This window comes from Ciconia boyciana, chromosome 5, assembly GCF_034638445.1.
Source record: "Ciconia boyciana chromosome 5, ASM3463844v1, whole genome shotgun sequence".
NCBI classification, from domain to species: Eukaryota; Metazoa; Chordata; class Aves; order Ciconiiformes; family Ciconiidae; genus Ciconia; species Ciconia boyciana.
The window spans coordinates 26,177,894-26,195,700 of record NC_132938.1 but is presented as its reverse complement, the minus strand read 5'-3'; the positions used below and the strand labels follow the sequence as shown (position 1 = coordinate 26,195,700).

Below are 17,807 nucleotides of genomic sequence, written 5' to 3'. Positions count from 1 at the left end.
AGGTGAAGCAGTGGATGGGCAGCTATGGGACAGCTTCGCGGTGCCCAGAGGTGCTGAGCCGCTGCTGTGCACCCACCTGCCGGCTCAGGTCAACGGGGTATCGCAGTAGGATGCTTGGTGCCTGGCTCTAAATGTAGACCTTTGGAAAGAAGAGCTAAAAATCTCTTAATTTCAGGCGAAGGGAAGTTGGCTGCTGACTTGTTTGATAACACGTGACTGAGATCTCCTCCTTCCCAAAGCCAGGACCAAGCTTTCTTTGTGTACCTTAAAAAGGGCTGCTAAACTCCCAGTACTTCAGTGGGAGCTGGTGGATGCGGCATGCTTGAAAAGCAGGTTATTTATGATGAGGGGAGATGTCCGAAGACACAGAGGAGCTTAGTGCTCTGCAGGAGTTTGAGCCAGGAAGGCTTTACCCTACCCTGAGAGTCACTTGTGCTTCATGGCACCCTGGCCCGGTGGCCAGGGGCATCGGGCACAGCGGGCTGCTGCCCAAAGTGCATCACAAACCTCCTGTGCCAGCCAGTTATGGCAGGCTGCGAGGCGCTTCCCACAGAAGCAGTGATGTTAAACCTGGGGCTGCAGCCTGAATGCACTGCTGGAGCTGTGACGTTTCCTTCTCAACAGGTTTTTCCCCAGCTGTACAGCATCCCTCTGGGTGCAGGTTCTTCACTTCCTCCGAGCATTGCTGTCTGCTCTGAGGCAGTTGCCTGGCTAAGCTTTAGTGGCTTCTTTATTTCACCTACAGCCAGAGTTACATCTGTCCATTATTTAAGGCTTGTGTGCTGTACAGCTCTCGGGTACTCAAGGACCCGTTCAGTTGCAGAGGCCAGCGCACATTAAGCTGGTTAGGAGTTTTGTAGCCTTTACCTCTCCAGGGCTCCTCTGCGCTTTGCAGCGGAGAATGCTACCAGAAAACCTGTGCCCCTCCTGCCTGAAAGACTTCTCCCCCTCCCAAGTGTTACAGTCTAAGGACACGATTAGCATTCACACTTAGTGGTAACGTTTTAATGGGCACATATTCTATCCTGTTTACTTGACGAGAAAAGAGGAAGTAAAATTTCTCAAATCAGGCTTTCCGGTCTCTGTAAATGTCATGCATCCGCAAACTGGGTTTTATGTCCTAAATAAAGTACAGGATCTGGGCCGTGGAAGAGTCTCTTGCCCTTAAGACTGTTCTGAAACCTAAGTTGTAGGTAGGTGAGAAAGGAATAATTTGGTTTCCGAAGTCGAGTCTGCCAAGTATATTGTTTTTGGATGCCAAGTATATTGGTTTTGGATATTAACCCTGTACCCCTTTATACTCTGTCCTTATACCTCACAAATCTTTCATGCACATCCCAAGTATTTCAGTTATTTACATACTGTACCACACCCTATAGGCGCTTCAAATACACTTCTGAGTTCCTTTGATAAAGCAGATTCATTTTAGTTTTTTTTTTTTAAAGTTAGCATTTGACAGTGTTTCTCATCACTTCTCTGTTGGAACTTCCATTTTCTTCTTCCCTGAAACTCTTTCTGTTCAGAGGGTACGTAAAGTATTAATTATTTTTTGTTTTGGCCCAATGAAGCAAGTTCTTTTCTTCACAGGTTTTTATGAGGCAATGTGCTATTGAAGATTTTTTTTAAAGAAATGTGTTCACAGAGTTGTTTCTTGAGAAAAGTTTTCAAGACTTACAGGACACGAGTATCTGGTTGAACTCTTGAAATACTGTCCTGCTGATGGCCATGTTTATAAAAATGATGTCAAGTGCTGCTCTCACTGAGCTCACAGGCCTGGAAGCACACATGAAAGCAACGCTGTGTATCGACTTTGTTAGTGTTCGGCCAGACCAGAGTTTTAATCATAGAGGATCGAGGATACGATAAATGTGTTTTTATGGCTAAAAATTGCAGTAGAGAAATGAAGATCAGACTCGAATCCTTGAGCAGATCTCTGTGCATGACAGGATCTGACTCAGAGATAGAAGGCAAGACAGAAGGAACAGCTTCATTTCTTAACTGTGAGAAAAGAAATGTTTTCTTAAATTACAATCTCGTAAACTTAAATTTTTCTGTTTTCCCAGATTAAGGGTGACACCCAGTGGCCGATTGAATTATCATTGACTATTTCCTGCAAATGATTGCTCACGCTAGAATACATACAATGCATTTTGCCTCTCAGGAAAACTGAAATAAATAATCCCATCGGCCCAGCAAATGCAGGAGCCTCTCGCAGGGGTGTGCGGTCTAGCGAGGACAGGTCAGGATAAGCCCTTCCTTGTGGCAGCTCCCGCGCTGGCTCAGCGGCCGTGACTCGGTCCCCTGCGCCATCAGTCCCTCCTGCCGAGCAGGCTGTGGAGCCCAGATACTGGCTGGTTCGCTAACAAATGAACCTTATGGATCAACAGCACGATGTGAGCACTGACTCTTGCTTTACAATGAGCAATCCTTATTTTCAAGCAGGACGGCAAGATATACAAGCTGGTTGTTTTCTCACGTTTTGTTTGCTGTTTGCAGGGTTTTATTTTGATGCCTCATTTCTGCTGTACCTGCTTTCCCTTCTGCACGTCACCACGGCATAGTGTAGGTGCTCACCAGGCTGATCTGCTGGGTCTCAGGCAGCAACAGACCAACATCCCGATGCAATTACCTCAGCAGGAATGGGAAGTGTTAAGAGATGCATAGCGAATTCGACTGGCTCACTCTTTTTAGGCATCTGAAAAGGTGTGAAGAAATAAAAAATATTCTTTGTCAGCTCTACACATCATCGTCTCTCAGCAAAGCCTGCGGGTGTGCCCAGAGGCGAGCAGGGTTCATGTGCATCGATGTGTTGGCAGCCTGCGTCTGCGCTGCCTGCTCTGGCACCCTGGCCTGGGAAAGGGCTGTGGGGAAGAGCCTGGCTAAAGGAGCGGGCCCAGCCAGCCATTTTGCGAGTGATAAAAAGATGCGCACTCGCATGTGTGGTGCTCCAGACCTGCCCACGGACCAATTAGAATGCCCTAATTAGACGTGAGTAAACTATTTCTGTGAGTTTGCCACTAAGTGCACTGCTGGGCATGGCTCCTCCACAGCACAAGAGTTAGAATAAGCGCGGGTGCTTGCAGGCAGTGCCTGCAATGCCTCCTGCCCCTGCCCTGCCTGCCCCTGCCTGCGGTCGTGTGCGGGGCAGGCAGGCAGGGGAGGTGTGCATGGGCGCTTGCAGAAGGGCCGTCCAAAAACGCAGGGGCTCTCGCACGCTGCCTGGAGCCAGCAGCATCCCTGGGCATAGCCCTGACCCTCGTACCTGCGTCACTGCTTTGTCGTACGGCATACGATGACATCACCACAAACAATATTCGGAGGGTTTTATTAACAAGTATAATACATATGCATTGTATACTAAATGTAGTATGAGGACTGTACAGTACAAATCTATGTTCACAGTTTGACATGACAAAATGTCATTACTGAATTCCCATTGGACTACCAAAGTAGAAACAGTGAAGTACATTAAACATTCACATCTTTAGTAAGAAAAGATTACCAAAATGTCTCCTTATTTGCAAGTTATAGTAATGCACGCTAGAAACCTTTAATTACCCATTCGGTCTTATTAGCTTATAAAATATATTACATTTTATTAAAAAATTTCTGCATAGTTTATACAATTATTAAAGTAAATATAATATCCCTGCTATATTTGCAGGTGAGAGATGCTAAGCAGAAAGATTATTTTGACCCTCTAATATTTGAAGTACATTAAAAAAAGTGCTAATATCTGTAAAATATAATGAAAACTGGTGTAGCCCTCTTAAGATATGTAAAACGCTTTGTAATTTTTTATAGAAAGGATTTGTATTCATCTACGTGTTGCTAACCTTGGCAGAGACAACAACATATTTGGACAAGATGAGGCATTGGAAATATCACTGCAGAATGGTGGTGTGTATTTAAATAAAACCACAGACAGCAATACCTGCTTAGCTTTTTGTGATTGTCTTAGAAACTAGTAATTCATTATAATCTAACGGCTTAAACCGTCACATTTTAGTAAAACAGTATTACCTGTTACTCACTGCACAGTGCAATACTGCTAGTGAAAAAGGTATTTTTTTAAATATACACGTTCTGCAGGATTAGGGTTTGGTATCTTTATACCTAAACTGGCTTCTCTTTAGGGCAAAGATGGAAGGACTGGCTTTTAAAAAGTATTTAGTTGTGTATATTTAAAAATTACAAGGTACCCTTCAAATAAAAGTTTGCTAAAATGAGTCAATGAGCCAGTTAAGATGTAAATTCACATTTTCAGCTGAAAGATGTAAGCATATTTGTTTGTGACTTTGACATTCCACAAAAAAGACACCACAGACACAAGTGAGAAATCCTACAAACAAGGCATTTGCATGAAATAATCTCAAATATTTATATTTGATGTTTAAATGTCTGTTGTCCTAAATCAAAAGGCACATGGATAAAGATATTTAAAAGTTCTATTGCATCTTCACCGTATTTGTCCCCACCATTAGCATAAATATTTTCAGGAAAAAAGATATATAGGCTAATAAATGAACATGGTAAATAATCTAGATTAAATTCTCCAAAGTAACTCTTAGTTACAAATAAGTTCTGCTTTTAGGGTATTCGATTTTAGATTTCTAGTTTTAAAAAAAGAAAATATTAAGGAAAACATTTTGTGAAAGCCTTGAAAGAGAAACAGAGCACTGGAAAGAAATGTTCCTTAAACATCCCAAATTTTATGCATTTGTATTTGTTAAGCTAAAATGGGATCAGTTGCGATTAAGCTGCTTATTTTTATAGGACCTCATCTGCTTTTTTCCCCTAGAATATAATGGAGAATTGATTTCATCCCAGGATACTAAATATCTGTAGACTTGTGACTGATGCTACAGGGGCTCCACACAGCCCCTCAGTCAGTGACGTGTCTGCATTTATGGAACTGCCATTAAAACCTAGAGCCTAATGAAGGAGGCCAGGTCGGACTCCACGATACTGCTTCTCCTGAAAATAAAAAAATCCAACAAAAATCCCCATTCTAGAACAGCTGCTCATTAATAGCATTCTCTTCCCTGCAAGTTCCTCAGTGTTAGTAACAACCCGGACAATCAAAAAAAGACGGATTCATCTCCCAGGTTCTTCAGCTCCATAGATAAGCAGATGAGGGTCAGTTACAAGACACACCTGGTGTTGAAGTGGTGAGGATGTAGGGTGCTGTAACAGAGCATACGGATCTTCCTCATAAAAGCTTTGCAGCAACATTCCCAGCCCTGCTTTGCAAATCCCTGTTCTCCCCTTTGGAGAGCACATGTTCATGGCTCTATTCCTTAAATAAAATTGCCGGTTCCATATTCCCACATCTAAGATTTGTTACACAACCGGAACAATAGTTTGCATTTCACAGCAATTGCTGTAGGAGTATTTTTTTTCCCCAAGAAGTACAGATCCTCTCCTTCTCTAATTCTATGGGTATGTGGATGTCAGCAGAACAACTGGTAAATTCTGTCACCAAGGGAAGGCTCTTTGCACTCAAACTCTTGCATCTGCAAAACTGTTTCAGTTTGCCGTTGGACTCCATGGGATGTAGCACAGCCTACCTGCTCCATAAGCTCGAGTATACCCACCTGCAGATGGATGCTCCACCTGCCTCCTCCTGGAGAGTTTTATGAAACTCTTCCTCCCCTCACCCCTCCATTTTCCAGTGGGTTTTTCCAAGAGAAACGAAAATATTACTTCAGTATGTTTAATTTGTAGGGAATGGCGTTTACCTTATGTAGGGGAAAGAACAAAAATGCACTGGCGTGCGAGAGCCTAAAGAAATACATCCTGTCTCCTTGCAGTGCCACAAAGTCTGCCAGCTAATAAAGACAGAACCCTTCCTTTCAGCGGGCTTCCAGAGACAGGAACATTTCTAGGGTCAACTGCAAGCTGCTTGAATTCAGTTTATTTTATCTATTGAGTTGTGTTTGCTAACTGACATGGGAGTTAAAAGACTTGCTGATGTGGTATTTTAATGCAATAGACACATTCACAGGAAAACTTAGTCTACCTAGCATTGAGAGACTACCAGAGTCACAAATCAGAGTTATCAAATGGATGATTTGGTATACATTTTTATCCAAAACAGATACATGACTCAATTTATCATCAGCAGTGCTTCATATCTGATGCCATCTTCTCATAAAAATGTTGTGGATTAATAATTTTAAATACTGTAGTGTATTAAAGTGGCACTCACTCGCAACAATACAGTTCGGAGCATTTTTAACATAACGATTGCTATTTTCTGAGGTACAGCAAAGAAAAAATATTTAGAGTAGAGGAAATGTAGGGGAGTGATTGTAGAGGGATGCTCTATATCCCTGAAATGAGGTGCGGTAGGTTTCAATTAGTATCATTTAATGCCATGTCACAGGAGAGTACCGTGTGTGTTCCATCCATACACTTGCACAGAAACCAGACATACAGTGTCACACAAGGTCTTCATTTAACAAATCCACCAGGGCATTATGCAATAAAAACAAGGATATATACTACACTATAATACAGAGGACAGGTGACATTGGTTTAGAAGCACAATATTATGTATAGATCAATTCCTGCCAATTTTTCTTCTTGACTGGGGTAAATGATACTATGACTCAATCTTTCTGTAACGTAATTATATTGCTTAGATTTATTTCTACAGTGTTATTCACTGTTTGGGCAGAGGGGATTTCTGAATCAGGTGCCTTTCTAAAACTGTTCTATTAACCATACTGCAGAAATCAACATGGTTGGGAGAGTCTGTTCATTGCATTGTTAGGCACAAAATGAGAGAGTATCCCTTAGAGGGCACATAAATAAAAGTCTCTGGCAAGGACTTGCATTTTAGATATGCAATAACATTTACTACTTTATCAGTATATGCTGGGTTGATTATATGAAGAAACCAACAAAAGCTGTTAGTTTACAAATTCCCTTATTCACAATGGAATACATTAAACATACTGTCTGGAGAAAGGGTTTGCTTAGCATCCCCAGGAGAAAAAAAAGAAGTGTTCACATTCTTTAGGTCTGACCCGTGGCAAGGACATAGAAGGGTTAGATAACATCTGTTACTGACCATACGTAAGCTTTTAATGGTATAAACTCAGAGATTCAGACCAGCTGAATCCAAATTAAAATGCATGTGTGAAAAAAAAAAAAACCACAACTGTGACAGGAGTTAGGGACAGAAGACATTCAGACTAGCATGTGGCGTTTTCTGTGAAGAGCAAGATGGTCCGAACGTGAAAAGCTACGGTCACAGTCTGGGCACTGAAAAGGTTTGATTCCTGTATGCTTGCGGAAATGCCGCGTTAGTTCATCAGAACGAGCAAACTTCCACGTGCATCCCTCCCAAGTGCATTTGTATGGTTTTTCACCTGGAAAAAGAAACACAGAAGTGGGGATTTAAGACACAAACACATCAGTTAAATACTGGACAGATTTATTCCTCTTGCGTTGTCAAATTTCAGCAAGGACTTTAATGCTTACTCAAAAAGCCTCCAAACAGCACTGGGCTGCAGAGTACTCTGCGCTAGAAACTGTGCAGTCGAAGTTAACAGATCAAAAAATTGTTTCCTGACACAACTTATTTTTTTATTGCCTCTCTGTTCCTCCCTCTGCCATATTAGCACTTGTTTTGTCTCATGAAGCCCAGAAGCGTGAAGGTTTAAGCATTTGTTCAAGTATTTTCAAAACCAGGACCTCATACTCCAGATTAGTTGGGGGAAACGACTGGTGTTACCATTCAGCACAGCAGGTAGAAATCTTGTGACCTCTTAAAGTTACTGTAGTATAAATAACTGGCACCACTGTCACAAGTAGCTCAACTTAAAATCTCTCTCAATCATTACTTTCGAATACGTCATCCTCCTTCTCCTTAATGCCATTGTGCTGCCCAACAGGTAAAGGGCTGGCTTGTGTAGAGATGCAAGACAGACATGAACTGGGCTCCATTTTACCTAAAGTGTCCCGTATCTTTGTAAAAACCTTGGATGTACATAAATTCATTCAGCATGCCAAGATGAACATTTCTGCGGAGAACAGAGATGGGGATATGTTTATTGGAAGACTCAGAAAAGAACCCTATCGGACCAGCGGTTAGCACATCCACATGAAGCAGATGTGTTTGTATTTGGCACACAGTTCAGACTTTTGCAAATGGGCTACTCCCATGGAAGACTCAGTCAAATTTAACAGTGATGTAAGAGGTGAGGTAGTGCAATTTGAACCGATTTGGTGTTTACAGGGTGTGCAGAATGAGTAATCTGCAAACAACTGGACAGAAAATGAGCAAAGAGCCAGTGAATGTAAAGCATACCAGCATACACCATGATCCTGCTTTGGCTTACAGTCTCTTGTTGTGAGTTTTTCCTGCTACATCCTCTGTCTTTTGCTCAGCCTATAATTACATTCAGAACAATACCAGATCTATCTTGTGTCATTTTGTTATTTACACCTGTGGTCACCTGGCCATTAGCACAAACTAAAAACCTTAGTCTACTATTTTACCATAGACTCGATGAAAAAAAGGCATAGCAATGCTCAAACCTGTATGGGTTCTTCTGTGAGCTTTCAGATGGGAGCTTTTAGTGTAGACTTTGTTGCAGCCTTCATAATCACATCGATGTATTCTGCGTTTTCTTTGTGTGTCTGGAGATTCCACAGGTAAAGGTCTCTTTCCTGGCTGAACTATAACTGAAGGGTGATTCCTGCAAAGTCAAATTGAATGTTAAAAATGAAAAACATTTAGCACAGCAAACCTCAGCTAATATGATTCATGACAGAGCCCTTTATTCACTACCACTCTGTCTCTTGGCAGAAAGAACAACATTACATGCATGTCGAAAAATTCAAGAGGGTTTAGCAAATTTCATGTATTCTAGTGGTAATATTTTAAAATGTTTACTCACTTTGTGCCATGATGTAGCCATTTTTACTACTCCCTATCTTTTTTTAAACTTACAAAGGAAAAACCCCGTTCAAATTCCTGTTTTTTGGTCAAACCTAGATTTCTCAAACTCTGAGTTCATAGTGAACTTTTCTTGTATTTGTTCACAATTTTTCTTCTTCCTTCAAATGTAACTAATTCACTTGTAATTGGAAACAGGTACTCCATATTATTAAAGAAATTGTACCTTTAGGGTTTCAAAGCAGAACTCAATCTTTATTGTTCCAGCCACTCCTTTAGAGAGTAATTAAGAATTTCCTGTTTGGTGCTGGCAGGAGGGTGCGGCCTCCCTATACCACTGACGTCAATTCCTAAAAGTAGAGTTTAGCCTGTGTGGCACACCCACAGGATGTCTGAAGTTGTCCCTCCACCTTCATAAATATCATTTTTTGCTTTTGAAGCCCACAGGTACAGTGCAGGTAAGACATGTACTGACTACATATGGACTTCTGTAACCAACAAAAACATAAACATTCACGCATGTGAAAACACATCGAGCTTCTTGAAAGGTGTCATTGACTGTGGATATTTAGGTTTGAACAACACCCCTACTGTAGAACTGGGGACAACCTTGATTCTTTCTTCCGTGTCTATGTCAGAAAAGGAAATAAGTATGTTCGTCAAAAAGGTAAGTGGCATTACCAATCTTGCAACTTCACAAAGTTGCATTTTTCAACCCATTAGCAGATCTACATCAGTGCTTTTAATGTATTTTTTAGCTTTTAACTGAAACTTAGTATATAATGTGCAGATATTAGCATTCCTTGTTGCAAAACCAGCTCCTCCATGTGACAGAAATAAACTTTCTAGAACTCCAGTCTTTTCTCAGTTACTGTATTTCACATTTCTTTACTGATTGAATTACATTTTACAACACTAGGTTATATTAGTTACTTAAACCAAGTTCCTTTAGGGCCTAATTTTCAAAACCACTGAATACCTACTGCTCTCAGAAAAATAAAGGGCATGTGCTAAAGGTCCTTTGGTTAAAACCAAATAAAAAAAGACTTATCAGGCACAGCAAAGAAAATCTTGTATGTGGTTTAACAAGAAAAAAAATTTCTATTACTCTCCACAGCAGCAGGATGGGAATTACTGATGTGGGAAAAGTTTAGTTCTGTGATTAATTCTCTTATTAGAGTTACAAGCTTGAAATTGGGAGCCAAATTCTCTTTCTTGGGTGTTTCTGTGACTGTTGAGTGATGTACTCTTCAAGTACAGATTAAATCTAGCTAAAAGTATTGTAATGGCAGGACACCCCAGACAGTGATGTTAGACGCAGATGTACATACTCTCAAATAAGAAAGGCAGGCTTTCAGCTTCCAAAGAAATGCTTCTCTAAAGCAATGCTTAGTTTTAATGCTGTTGCATGCTAGTCTTTTTGGAGAAGCTCTGGCTTAGGACAGCAAGCAAACTTGGTTTAAATCCCTATGTGTGGAGGCTAGTCCTGGACATGGTATCATCTGGAAAAAGGGAGAAAAAGGGTATTGGCTGTGCACCATTTGTGATAGTTTTCAATCTAAGAGCATGTAAAAAAAGCGGTGAGAATTCATCTCTGTCTCATTTTCCCTTTAGAGGAAAGCAGGCTGGCAAAACTACAGAATGTTATCAATAATCAGAAAGGGTGTGGCAGTTTAAAAAAATGGTTGAGGCGGTGTCAAAAATCAGAGGTAAATATTAAGTAAGTGCCAATAATAAAAGCACAGCCCTAATTCTTTCATTCCCTCTTACACAGCCAGATACAAATTCACGTTAAGTCTAACCATTTAAGCGTAATTCTTTAATAAATAAAAGCATATTCGAAAAATCATGTTATAATTTTAACAGCTTTTTCACCTTCTTTACCAACAGACCACACTATGTTGACAGCATGAGTTAGACTATGACACTTGCACTCACAAGAAAATACATTAGTGAGGCTTCTTATATTTGGTCAGAGATTATTACCTCAAGTTTGATTTTAGAAATAACTGCATAGTTACATCAGTTATCAGACATACTAGAAAGTCCAGCAATACCTACAGAAATGCCACCAACATTATGTATATATAATGTGCATGCCAAAAACTAACGCTAAAGCAAAATCAGTCACTTAAAGTGAGACTGAAGATTTCCTATGCCCCTTTAATGTAGCTTATGTGTCTAAATAGTCCACTTTGGGCACTTGGAACCTATGAAAAATGATAAAAAATCATTGCCTAACTACAGCTCTTAATGCAGAGAGAAGGGCTGACGAAGCTGTGAGACAACAGGAAATTTTATAAAGGTCTAGGTCTCTCATCTTGTAACTTGTGTGATTCGTCTATATATTTTTTAAAATGATAAAAAGATAAAAACTACCATTTACAAACTTCTTGTAGATACAGCAGAATGTGAATGTGAAAGGGCTGGCTTTAGGAACGAGCAAGAACTGCAGCTCTACAGGACAGCTAGGAAGCAATTTAAGCCATTACAATGTCAGGACAGGGTCTCCATAAACATAATGCTCTGCATGTGCAAGCAGAGGAGATGCTTTGGAAACATCGACTATTCAAATGTTTTTTGTAACAACGCTACCTACCTACACCCTATACCAAATTTTATATTCTTTGCTCAGTGGATGGGTTTCCTGTGGAAACTGGACTCATTGGGAAATAATTAATGCAAATCACTAATGCAGGTGACAAGTCTGCAGAAGTCTCAGCCCTGGAGGAAGGGTGTGGTACCAGCCAGGAACAGCACTTACTGGTTTGCTCTTGTTAAAGAGGCCTAACAAAACAAAAAAGCAAAGTGAACCATTTGATAGTCCTGACCTAGCAGAAGTTAGTTCCAAGTACATACAGACCTGACTCCTTTGTGTGGCAGATCCATTATGTAATCCACTATCCAAAATAGTAAACACGGATGTTTACTATTATATGTTTATTGTATGTTTATTATAATAAAACATATAAGTTTATTTTAAAATAAACAGTATACAGGTTATAACAGCTAGCTGGCAACTAGTTAATTGCAAAGAACCTGCAGTCTAGAAGCTGCATTAGATGGTTAGAGACTTGAAAACGAGGAGCGGTGCCCACAAGAAGGCTGTGCAGAAGGTAGTTAGCCCTGGAGCCATGGTGTGCCTTCTAACCTGGGAATGGTCGTGAGCAGGAGGAAGAGGCTGCCTTCTGAAGGAAATGCAGAAGACCACCTCTCCCATGCTTTCTCTTTCTGAATCACCCCACACGCACACACTGGTTTTGGAGTCTGGCTTGGAGCCCTTCTTTGCCGCCCTAGGAGGTGAGGTCTTGTACATCCACTCGGAGGTGACAGTGAGCAGGAAGAAAGGGCAGAAATGGATTCTGAGGTCATGTACCATGAGCCCATTCCAACTTCAGCTCCTGCCAGAGCCACGCTGGCAGCCTGCATGCCTGTCCAGAGCAATGCCTGCTGAAGGATGAGCCAGGCTCTGGGCCATTCCATGATTTTAGTAAGTTGAATGAATTTTCCCTAGGGAAACGGGAAATGGAAGGGTGCTCATGGGTCCTCAGGTACTGCCTAAGAAATTTTTAATATTTCCAATCAAAAAGTTTCTGCCCCAGACCTCACTTCCTTCTTGCTCTGCCTTCTGCAAACAGGACTGTTTTAAACCCAATTAGATCTGTGACCCAGTTCATGCAGTGGCCCCAGTAACAGTTGCACCAGCACAATGAGTTGGTACTGACATGGAAACAAGTGGCTGGGAGGAGAGCGAGCTTCAGGAACTACTTGAGCTGCCAAAAAAACCACCCATGGAACAATGGCCTCGGGTAAACATGGAATTTCACTGGATATATACAGAACTTGTAGGCCTGAGGGGGTTCTTTCCACCAAGTAGCCAAAATTTTTTAAAAGACAAAGAGGTCCTCCAAGAAAAGGAAGTCACAAGAATCTTTTTAAAGAAAGGTATTTTAGGTAACATAAATACAGAGATCAGTATGAAATGTCTTTACAGTGTCTTTCCAGTTTGCTGCTGTTTTTACATAAACAGGTATCACTGGCTTATTGGGAGTCCTACTTTCAGTAAATTGTAAGATTGGGAGTAGCATTACTTTAGAAATGCATTATATAAACAGCAGATCTATGTGGTTGCGATGTATAAATACGTTTCAACTGCTATATTGCTAAAGAGGGAAAACAAAAGTTGAAATCACATTTCACAGTTGGCAGTGGGGGGAAGGATGTTTTTCTGTATTTTATCACAAGTTCTAAAGCACAGCAACACTCCCTCCCAATCCTCAAAATTGGTAACTGCTGCAATGAACTTCTTTTCATTCTTCTGCTGATGTTGAGACTACTGCTAGCTACTTACTCTTGCAACATTACTTGCTGGGGAGACAATGAAGTCATCACTGGAGGTGACATTTGTTCAGGATAGAAGTCAGTCTTCGATGGTTCATTTCCTGGCTCTACTTTGATTGTTTTCTTCAGTGTAGACTTCTCATAAGACTCAATGACAGGCACTGTATGGGAGAGGGTAGGAGAGGGAAGGCAACACATCAAAAATATGGAGAGTTATGGAAATAAAAAATATATGTAAAAATCTATAGTTAAAAGAAATCCCCCAGCTCTATATTTAGTGCAAGAATTTATGCTAAAAAACAAAATCTCCCAGTTTTAGTCTATCTCCTGATGAACTATGATTCAAACCAATTCTACTCATTTTCGTCAGTCCAACATTTTTATCAGTCCAAATCTCAGTTGATAAACAGCTTTATGCAGGTATAAATCAGAACAGAATACGACCTTGGTAAGTTTGGTAAAATATTTACACAGTAAATTCTATGCCTGCGTATTTTAGAAGGACAGGAATTATGTTCCATTTCCTAAAATGTGAAAAACACACAAAAAAATGCTTGTATATACAGTCATTTTCCCAGGATGAGATGGCGTAAAAACGAAACTCTGACAACACCAACCTTGCATGCTACTTGGAGTTTCCATCTCATCTGCAAGAACTGTGGACACCATGATGGGCTGCTGAAGATGGGGAGCATACATAAAAGGAACCGGCTGGACCACAACAGGCTGTATAACTGGGAGTATTCCAGGACTTCTCAGTCCGTGGCGTGAAAGAGCAGCGGCCATTACAGGTGGGATCGTTATTGGCATGGAGATAGGCTGTACTCCTGGGGGTGACGGTGTGAATTTACTGAGAGGTGAGCTGGGTGAGGACAGAGTCAATCCAGGTGAAGTTCTCCTATGCACAGTCTGGAATTTTAGGGGGGAAGGAGAACTTCCAGTTGAAGGTGGTGAGCTCCGTTTGTTTACTGTAAGGTCTACTGGCTCCATCTGGATTCCATTTGATAGTCCTTCGGGGTTTGAGTAGAATTTATTGTGCAACATACTCGGTGTAGAATAAATGACGCTGTATTTGTTTGGCTTCATTTGGTCCATGTAATTGGACGGGTATGACTGTCAGGAGGAGTGGAAAAAAATAAAGAAAATCAAATAATAAATCAACATGCACACAATTACTGCTGAAAAAGAAAGGTGGCTAATAAAACTGAGGCAAAATGAAGAAGTTTCAAGAAAGCACTTTCAGGTACTTTCTAAATAAAAGTGAATTAAAGAAAGCCTAAGATTTCACACAAAGGAAGTTATTCAAGTACTGATTCACTAACTGCTTCAGAAGCAATGTAAAACTGGTGATGAAAACAAATCCTTAAGGCTTATTCAACTCTTTTTCTCCCTTAAAAACTGCTTTTCATATACTAAGCTGCACATTACTTAACTGACCTAGGAGATACATGGTGCTATGCCCAGCATATAACTACATACTGAAGAACATGAAGTCAAGCAAGAGGGGAGTTGAATTGGACTTAGAATTGCAAGTAATGGGTCCCAATCAACTGCTTAAGTAACTGGAAAACAATCATCACTAAAGCAAGAAATTATGTATCTGAACCCTACAAGCGATAAAAAATACACAGCTGAACTATATAAGCAATGGCTGAGAAATGAGTGCAAAAGGTAAATTCTAAACCTTTTTTTTTTTTTTGAGAAATAAAGCAGCTAACTAGCCAGTCTGATTTTGGAAAACTAGTACAAGGATAAACGTTTGGTGTGTTGGAAGAACATTCCTGTTAGTGGTAGCTAGCAGTTCTCATTACAACCCCAAAACTAATCTTGACCTATGTGACGATCTCCACATTTTAGTGGAAATAATTTTTGTAAACCAAGAAGTATTAACATTCATTGCAGAGTATAGTATTATTAAACAACTATACAAACAGATCAATTTTGCATGTAAAAAGTGTTGAAAACTGAGGTTATTTACTAACAGATAACTTAAAATGGAAACCTATGTGATGTTCTAACATAGCAGATACGACACAGAAAATGCCATCCACACAGTTGTTCAGCCCTTAGATGTTGTAAATTTTTTGAAATAAAATGCTATTTTTGGATTCTAGGTAAGTAAAACTTCACATTAAGGCTAAGCAGTTTCACACTAATATTAAAAAACTGCTGAATTCTTTGGCACCAAAGAGACTTTGATGAGTGGGATTAAAAAAATGTTCAAAATGGTAGAAGTATAAAACTATTGTATTTTTATACAATCGTTTCCATGACATTTCAATTATTTTTTTCTTGGGGTGAAAACTTCTAGCAATACATCTTCCTGGTTTCTTACCTCTGTCTTCCCTGTGAGGGACAGTTAGCTGATTTTAAATGTCAACATTAACTAAAAGTATTTTTGCAAAATGACACAAATGTATTTTTCCTCTTTTCAGTTGCTGTTTGAAACAGCGAGTTTAGAAAATATTATATTTTCCTGCTGCATTCATAGCACTGTTATAAAACAACAAAGCTGAATCACCTATTCCATAAAATACTCGAATAAAGCAGCATACACAATGATGATTAATCTTCAAACAGTAAATATTACATTAAAACCTCTGAAACTTTATTTATTCTCTTTATGACTATTCTTACAAATTCAATCTATAAAAACATTAATCTTCGATGGTAATTGGTTCCTCAGAATTCTATTAAAATGCCATTATTGCAAGCAGTGCTGGCTAAAACAAGTTCTGTAGATTTGCCACCACTGTTGAGCCAAGCGATGAAATTATTAGCATTCTAAGTGATGAAGGCCACTGAATATTCAGAGTTTAATATTTAACAGTATTTAATATCTACTAAAGCTGATCAAGTTATGGGCATAGGCAAAAATTCAAAATTTAAACACATAAAAAATATTAAAGATATTAAAATTGCTGTTACTGGTTTACAGTACAAAGTCTACTCCGCTTCAACAAACTGTAAACGTTCCACCACTAAGCATCAGTGCATTTACAGTGCTGCAGGTTTGTCAGGGATGATCACAAGGTCACTACCTATGAACATTTCTTCCATTGCAAGAAACTAGAAAGGAAAAAGACTATGCAATTTACATCTTAGGGAATGTTTTTGGTCAACAAGTCTATTAAAGAACAAAGCAACTCCAAGCTGTAACCTTTCTATATAAACAGTTATTCTCTTTCAACTCAAGTAACACCAGGTGTGTGTGTTGAAAAAATACCAAACTATTAAAATGTTGTGCAGAAAACTGTAAACTGAAAGAGTGAGGTAAAATGTATTTAGACAAGCAAGAAATACTTTCCAAGAATTAGGAAGAAAATTATGAAGTTTTTAAGAAGTGATTATTTTAGGGACCTGGTATTTTACCCCATATGCCTTGCATTATTTTGCATAGAAGGTTTTCATTGTTGTAATTAAGCTGGCACAGATTTAACATCAGCTATTATTTCTGGCAGTTTGGGGAAGCCGAATCATTTTTCTTAAACTTTTCTTCCTTCTGAGATTTTAATTGCTATGTTTCTATCTGAACTGCAGATAAAGCTGCGATAGAAAAATGTGGTGTGACAAATTACCTGTGTTGGGAAGAAAAAGGGTGAAAAAGTTGAGAAGGATGCTAGAACAATAAAAAGGAGAATATCTGCTGTCAATCAGACACTCTGGTGGAAAACAGTTTTGCTTCACTATCAATAAAGTGTGGTTGAAACCCTCTTCGTTTGGAGTAAGTCATACTCAGATCTATCTCCTGGTTCTGAAGTTAAGCTCCCTGTGTCTTTTAGCATAGCAAAGTTTCAGTTTCTAGCTCCCCGGGACACAGCAATTGCCATTAGGTTGATATGAACCACTGCTTTCAAATTTGGTAAGTCACTTTCCCTTTCTTTGCCAGGGAAGCCGACAGTACCCATTGGGGGATATGGGATGGGAGAGTAAGGAAGACTTCACAGTCTCTCTGTGGAAATAGGGAGCATTAACAATAGCAAACAAACAAACGAAAAGCCTAACTAGCACTGTTTGGCTTTCTGAATGCCACCAACTACAGGAAACAGGAGTGTACTTCATAGCCTCCAAGAGCAGTCTTTTCTCACCGGTCCTAGAACTTATGCGAAGTATTCTGGTGGAACAATAGAAAATTAGGTATCATTGCTTTGTTTGCCTAAAATACTTAGGCCAATACATTTTCCTTGGATTTCTACTGTGGGAATTAACAGTGTATGTAGGAGTTTGGTCTGACCTGGATTGAAAAAACCCAACAAATTCCCACCTTCCTGTATATTTCTGCTTTCCTAAACATTCCTGTGCAGAATGGTATGTCACTACTGTAGATCACTATAAAGATGCAGGATTGTATTTCAACATATATTCCTTTACAGTCTCCATCTAGCTCTTTTTTATGTTTGATATCATCACTTTCCCTCTTTGGGCCTTACAAAGCAATTCATTTACCTTTCCTTGCTGTTTGTCCATAATAAAACCCAGAGCACTGAAGCCACAAAGAAACTAGAAAATAAATCAAAGGAACTTCTAATATTTTTGAGTCATATCCATGTGGCTC

At 39.7% G+C, this 17,807-nt stretch overlaps 1 protein-coding gene across 2 annotated transcripts in view; it reads right to left on the bottom strand.

Moving 5' to 3' along the window:
- Window positions 1-3,306: 3,306 nt before the first annotated feature.
- Window positions 3,307-17,807, bottom strand: part of KLF3 (KLF transcription factor 3) — a 28,333-nt gene continuing 13,832 nt past the window's right edge. For both annotated transcript variants that reach the window (XM_072861393.1, XM_072861394.1), the window contains exons 4-7: window positions 13,870-14,365; window positions 13,263-13,413; window positions 8,551-8,711; window positions 3,307-7,379 (exon numbers count right to left, since the gene is read on the bottom strand). In XM_072861393.1, coding sequence (XP_072717494.1) covers window positions 7,198-7,379; window positions 8,551-8,711; window positions 13,263-13,413; window positions 13,870-14,365 — 990 coding nt within the window. In that variant the 3' untranslated portion in view covers window positions 3,307-7,197. The remainder of the gene's footprint in view (window positions 7,380-8,550; window positions 8,712-13,262; window positions 13,414-13,869; window positions 14,366-17,807) is intronic.